Source organism: Macrobrachium nipponense, chromosome 35, assembly GCF_015104395.2.
Source record: "Macrobrachium nipponense isolate FS-2020 chromosome 35, ASM1510439v2, whole genome shotgun sequence".
Classification (NCBI taxonomy): domain Eukaryota; kingdom Metazoa; phylum Arthropoda; class Malacostraca; order Decapoda; family Palaemonidae; genus Macrobrachium; species Macrobrachium nipponense.
The window spans coordinates 50,070,084-50,077,583 of NC_061096.1; the positions used below are offsets into that span (position 1 = coordinate 50,070,084).

Here is a 7,500-nt window from a genome sequence, read left to right on the forward strand (position 1 = left end):
TACTTCCGCTTTCTGCATTTGATTTAAAAATCGATTTGGATTTTTAAAAGATGTGTAGCCACAGTGAAAAAAAAAAACTAGGTTAACATGAGGAAGGTACATCACTTATAATGGATGAAACTAGGGCATGCAACCAAGAAGAGACCAAAGCAAATTGAGCTTGTAGAAAATGATCACAGATGTAGAATGCAAAGTAGAAAGTGCTAAGAACTCGTTTGTTGAGCTTGAAGTCAAAGCGCGAGAAGCGATAAGAGAAAATATCTGAAAAAACAGACGCATGTTGCTGACATAGTTTTGTATCCAGAGAGTATGAGGTTAGTTGACAGAATTGTCAATGAAATATACATGGAAGGGGAGAAAATGGAGAATACCTATCAGGAGGAATGTGGCAATCAAAGCAACAGAAACAGAAGAGAGGAAATAAATGAGAGACGTGACAGAAATGATTCGCTGAGAGAATCATGATCATAATTTCTCAGATAGTTTACACGTGATGCAAGAAAAGGGATATAAAACAAATCTTTTCAAAGGTAATAAAAAAGGAAATGATTGGCTGAGTGAATCATGATCATAATTTCTCAGATAGTTTACACGTGAAGCAAGAAAAGGGATATGAAAAACCCTTTCAAAATAATAACAAAGGAAAGTCAGAATTGTGGTAAACTAAAGTTTTGGTACATGATATCTATTTAGCCCTAATCACAATGAAACCTCTGATCAAAATAACATTTACCAACAGTTTTCATTTAATTTCTATGACACGTGCTCTGCTGGAAATTAATTCGTAATTCACCCTGTACCATTTAAAAGCTGAAAAAAAAACCAGCCTGGGTTCCAGTAATCGAGTGAATTCGTACAGGACTCACGGTACCCCTTCCAAACGCGAACACATTCCGGCTAATTACACGTCAGAAGCACACTCGTCGAATAAATAGCTGGCAGTAACTTCATTATAGGCAATTTATTTTTCAGAATATTGACGTAAAGCCGATAATGCATGATTAACTGATAATGGAAGCGATTTTGCTTTGATGTCCCCTTTGAATATCCAAAGTGATTATGATCGAAATATGTAATTATGGAGGATAGGATGTAATTTAAATGAGGTTTCTTTGTTCCCTTTTTTATACTTTACCAATGATGTAATGATGATTGGGAAGTGTCCTTCTATTTGTAAAGGCAAGAAATTTGTTGAATTGGGAAATTTGGGACTCTCAAGCCAAGACCTTGGGACACCGGCCATTCAGTGCTAAGGCAGTGAAAATGGAGTGTTTGAGTGGTTGGACATCAAGGAAATACAAAGCTCTAGAGGATAAAGCCCCCACAATTTCACTGGGAAACAACAGTTAGATCTGTTTGACCGAAAGAATGAAGAAAGGAAGCGGAAAAGGAGGTCCAATGAATGTTGTTGCAGTTAGTTGCCTGTGAGACTCTGCAAACACCTTTGAGTAATGTCTACAGTGCACCACGTGAGGTGCACTGATGGCGCTCCTCCCTACATGATGTGAAATTAGTTATCTTTTAATGAGCATCTCGTATGCAACTGATTTCAGTGATGTGTGATTAGCAGCCAATGGATATGGGATAAAAACTAACCTTCTTAGTTTTCCTGATCAATTTATCGTCCTCGGGAGACAGGTTTTTGAACAGCTCGAGCCACGACTCGGCAGCAGAGTAATCTCTGTTGTCTCTGTCTTTCTTCGACACGATCTCCTTCAGCTTGGTGGAGGAGGCAGAGGAGTCGTACTTATCGTTGGCATTCCTCAGGTAGCGCTTCTTGTCCTTGGCCTCCTTCAGCTGGCTGGCCAGCTTGACCTGAGTCTTCTCCAGGCTCTGTATCGCGTCCTTGTGCTCGATCATCAGCTCGTTGATCTTTGGCAGGAGTTCGACCTCGATGCGGGCGTTCTCGTTCTGGAGGTCGGTCTTCAGTGCCAGCAGGCTCTGGATGCAGTCCTCGATCCTCGTCTCCGCGTTCTGGTAGTCCACCAGCAGGTTGCGATTCGTCGCTCCCGAGTCCTTGGTGGCGTTGTCGAGCTTCTCGGCCGCGAAGGTGTGCTCCTGCAGGTGCTGGTGGGGTCCCGGGGAGGTTTCGGCCTCTTTGTTCGAGAGGAACTTGATGAAGTCCTCGACCCCGTGGTTGACCATGACGTCGCCAGCGGAGGACGCCTGGAATTCCACGCGGCAGAAGGGGCACTGCTTCGAGTGGTTGTTGATGAGTTTCGTGATACAGTTTGTGCAGAAGTGGTGGGAGCAGGTGAGGGTTCGCGGCCTTCTCTCGTCCTCGTCGAACTCCTCGTTGCAGACCCGGCATTCCCTGGGATCGAACGCAGCCTGCGGGAGAGAGATAGAGAGAGAGAGAGGAGAGTCGTGAACACTTACACACTATACAATAAACTGAGTTGGTACAAAAATATCATTTGATACATGGCAGGAAAAGATCAGCAAAACCTTTGGTAGTATTCCCTGGGATCGAACGCAGCCTGAGAGAGAGAGAGAGAGTGAGTGAGAAGAGAGAGAGAGAGAGAGAGAGAGAGAGAGAGAGAGAGAGAGAGAGGATTACTTACAGACTGAGCAGTAAACTGAACGGGTACATAAAGATTATTTGCTACTTTAAACAAAAGTGACACCTCAGTAAACAAAACTTTGAAAAAAGTAAGAAAGATTTCCTATCCAATTCAAGTAATTTATTGGCCACATGATTAGTTCACAAGATCAAAGAAAATCCATGAGAGAGAGGAGAGAGAGAGAGAGAGAGAGAGAGAGAGAGAGAGAGAGCAGACGAACGAGAGGAATGTAGGAAGATATGTAAAATGCAATTATTCATGGAAAAATGAGCGAAAATTTAAATTATTTTAAGACCACAATCCAGGGGAGAGAGAGAGAGAGAGAGAGAGAGAGAGAGAGAGAGAGAGAGAGAGAGAGAGAGAGTAGTGTAGGGAGAGATATAAAATGCAATGGTTCGTGGAAAAGGTAGCGAAAATTTAACTTATTTTAAGACCAATTACGCTAATTATAAAGCAGAAAAAGGTCGAACAGGAAAAATATACAATGAAAGGGGGTGCCATTAAAAAAGTCTGATGTACCTCAGGCATTTTACCACATCTTGAATGGGCGGCAAACGTTATATGCAAAAATGGAATGTTGAGAAGTCAAAAAGGAAATGAATGTTTATATATATATATATATATATATATATATATATATATATATATATATATATTATATATAATATATGTGTGTGTGTGTGTGTGTGTGTGTGTGTGTGTGTGTGGCGAGAATGTATGTCGAGCGATTGTTAGAGACAGAGAGAGAGAGAGGAGAGAGAGAGAGAGAGAGAGAGAGAGAGAGAGAGAGAGAGAATTCTTGTTCAAATGCTCTTCGTCCTTCATCGAAAACAAGGCCAGGAGTGAATGCCTGGTTGAGGTTTGGTGTGTCGATCACTTTTCATTAATTTTAAATGTCACTGTGTTTTTTGAGCCGCTGCTGTATAATACGTAACTGGTATTTAGCCCATGTGGTGTGTCCTGTCTAAAGAGGCATAGGACGTTTGCCTAGCACCATTCCTCAAAAATGCTTGTACTTTTGGTTGTCAGAGCAAAGCAACAATATTGATACACTGTGAGTGTACACTTTTCCTTGCGAAGGTATATTTCTAAATGCAAATGGGGTCTTCGTATAATGATGCATCGTACAAGTACTGATCTAATTTCGTGTTCGTTTGAGAACGTGCTGTCCATTCTTAGTAAATCATGAATTACTTTATAGAAATAGTGGACTTAACAATAGCTTTTCATGTATATCATTGGAGCAGAACTTTGACATACGCCAACATTGTATCGCAGCACAATAGATACGCGTTCAAATAGATCATGCAAGTGAAAGGATTATTGATACTTACAATGCAATATTGATGCAATGGAATGCGATGCATATGACGGAAGTGAGTGCTGGCCATGACAGACTGGTGTAGTTTGCTGAGTGACACTCTGTACCATAAATGCTTATGGTCTTGCTTAGCAAATGTGATGTGTTTTCTTTGCCATTCTCTCATGAAAGACCATAAATAAACAAACAGTTATTCAATATGTGTTTTGATTGTAATTCAATCGATTCTGTGTAATGTTACTTGCTTCGATGTTATGAAATGGCCTTGTAATGAGAATTCTCTCTCTCTCTCTCTCTCTCTCTCTCTCTCTCTCTCTCTCTCTCTCTCTCTCTCTCTCTCTTTCTCTCTCTCTCTCTCTAGACACAGTTTCCTTATACATAATATCTATTTAATTAATAGCGCAAATCGAAGTGACCATCTTCCACATAGCATGGAATCAAGTACCAGTGAATTCTGTATATGGAACATTAACCATGCCAATTTATCCCTTGAACAAGCATCACTCATCTTTTGCCTAATAAGAGCTCATGAAAATGCTGACTCATCTTCAAACTCACAGTCTATAGACAATGAATTTGCTTATTGACGTAGAATGAGTAAGTCGTAGCTATTTCATTTCTCAGGTCAGAGTTTAATGACACACAAACTTAAAATATTTCCTGGGTTCAGATTTGCTGCCCTGTCATCATCATAACAAAAGTCCCACAGTAAATACAGATGATCCTGTAAATAAATTATCTGTTCAGGAACTATCTGTTCAGGAACTCTTTTAAGATATCACGAGATGTCTCATTAAAAAAAAGAACCACAAAAATTCCTGTTTTGGGAATAGTTCCAGAGGCCAACATCGCAACATATTCAGCTGTATTACATTTAACATTTTTTTTATTCTACCTTGGGCAAGGATCTTACATTAGAATGTTTATGAGCACTTAAGTGGTCTACACACAATTTATGATCAAACTTTACATACAGTAGATGATTTAAGGACGATAGTATGAATTCTCCTTTAAAAGAGACACATTACTTTAAAGTCATCACCCCACCAAAAAGAAATAAAAAAAAAAAAAGTTTCAAAATTACATCCTGCTCTCTGGTCAGGACTGGATGACATTTCAAGGTCAATGACATGGAAAATAAAATCGGTAATCACATCATTTACTCCAAATGAAAAATATAGAGTAATTTGTTATAAAACTGCATGTCAGAGGTTGTTTGGTGGTTCAAAATTGCTTAATAAATAATGTGTCAGTTTCCCTAACGGTAGTTTCAGAACCAAATGATTGAGTTATTACATCTATATGTCACAGCCACAAAAATTGCTCCCAACTGCATTTTAGTCATTAGGCAACAATTGTTGTTAAAACATCAGTATAGTAGAGCTTACACTTTGCCTATGGCTTACAGGTGATTCACACCACAGCAGTGCCGTTCAAAAACAGTTATTTTCTTCTCCAGGTATCCCAAGGAAACAAAAGATTGATTCCCATTGCCCTCCAAATATTCTGTCTGGGCCTTTTCCTCCACTAAGGGTTCCACAACCATTGAGGTACATAGGCAGTTCCTGAGGTAGCAATATTCAAGTAGTATCACTTGCTACCACTGCTGTGGTTATTGACAGTAAACAGGCTGACCTGATTATGTAACTGCCTCGCTCTCAAAAGAGAGAGAGAGAGAGAGAAGAGAGAGAGAGAGCTCATTTACAGCCATTTATTCCTGCTGTGGTTGACAAGCATTCACAATATATATATATATATATATATATATATATATATATATATATATATATATATATATATATATATATATATATATATGTATATATATATATATATATATATATATATATATATATATACACATAGATATATACACATATATATATATACACATATGTATATGCACACATATATATATATATATATATATATATATATATATATATACACATGTATATGCACACCTATATATATATATATATATATATATATATATATATATATATATATACAACAATACACGCACTCGCGTATGTGTGTGTATGTGTGAGTGTGCGCATGTGTGGCTGAGTGTAGAAAAGGAGAGTGAAAGAGTAAGATTTACCATCAAACAAGTATGAGTCATTATAAATCTAGAATGAATTAGTCCTAAAATTACTATTAAATTATAATTTTTTTCAATAAAAATAGCAAAAATAAACACAGTATGTGACGAAAGACATCACTGCAATCTAACACTATGGCTTACTTAAAACCAGCTGACACGAACCACCACTCATTCATAAAATCGAGTCTTACAACTTTCCTCGTAACACGCTGACGTAATTTTCACGGAATTTGCATCACGAATGACAATACAGAAGCCTGTTTACCAAGGGACGTCATGAAAGGGCTTCAATTGCTGCTCAACACTAATCCTTATGGGTTTCTGCTTTCACTTGATCTTTACATACTGTGACCTTATAACTCTCTCTCTCTCTCTCTCTCTCTCTCTCTCTCTCTCTCTCTCTCTCTCTCTCTCAATTGTTTGGACCCGAGGCACGTATGGTGATTGGTAGTAGGAATTTTTAATGCTCTCTCTCTGTCTCTAAATTGTGTGGACCAGATGCACATTGATCAATGATAGAAGAAATTTTATGCTCTCTCTCTCTCTCTCTCTCTCTCTCTCTCTCTCTCTCTCTCTCTCTCTCTTACTGTTGTCTACACACACACACGCATATATATATATATATATATATATATATATATATATATATATATATATATATATATATATATATACACTATATCTGTAAATAAAGGTAAATATCTGTGCAGATAATCACTGACATGTCTGTGAACCGGCTTCATAAAAACACTATCGAGCTCATCTATAGCAGTATGCTGCCTCTCGTTCTAGTACAACTTACGTCACAAATACCAATTAGACAGCATGTAAACAACACGAATTATCAACCTAAATCTATCGCAGATGAAAAGGTGTAATAATCCAGACATTATATAATCATTCGTGGCCATTTTCACACACCTCATTTTTCCTTCCCTGCGGCTCGCCACCTCACGAATCAATATAATTCACACTCACCATCATCTTGATTGTGATCCTCGAACTCAGGTTGAGAGAACGTCAGATTTAATACCTCGGACAGTCACTATCACCCATGATTCCACGAAAACCTAATTTTTACATGTTCCAGTTCCTTTTCTCACCCGGGCCAAACGTACGGAAGCTTTCCCAAAAAGCCATCTTTTTTCCCTCCCACCAAGCTACCAGATGCTCGGCTTCCTAGATTCGGGTTTATCGTCGAAGATCACTTTATATCGGTGACTCAAGCGAATGGAGATTCGTCGAGGGCCTATCTGCAACACGAGAACGCCGCTGACAGTCGCTGACGACGCCGTAAAAAAAAAAAACCGGTTTTAGAAACACACTGCCAGTGGCATCATCATCCTCAGCCTCCCACACTCCTGACGGCCCACGTCCGCCATGACACCTCCCCGCTCTCGGATGTAAACAAATCGGGGTTATGGCGCTCTCGCTCGCCTTCCCTCGCGTGTCACACGTAATTCACCTCTTCGCCTGCTACCTGGCGACACTGTGTCATGTTTCGGCCA

At 39.1% G+C, this 7,500-nt stretch overlaps 1 protein-coding gene across 1 annotated transcript in view; it reads right to left on the reverse strand.

Annotated features, from left to right (window-relative positions):
- Window positions 1-7,500, reverse strand: part of LOC135208750 (E3 ubiquitin-protein ligase trim-21-like) — a 16,900-nt gene that overhangs the window by 9,236 nt on the left and 164 nt on the right. Inside the window, exons 1-2 of the mRNA XM_064241247.1 lie at window positions 6,971-7,500; window positions 1,597-2,331 (exon numbers count right to left, since the gene is read on the reverse strand). The exon at window positions 6,971-7,500 is cut by the window's right edge and continues 164 nt beyond it. Of these exons, the coding sequence (XP_064097317.1) occupies window positions 1,597-2,331; window positions 6,971-6,976 (741 nt within the window). The 5' untranslated portion in view covers window positions 6,977-7,500. The remainder of the gene's footprint in view (window positions 1-1,596; window positions 2,332-6,970) is intronic.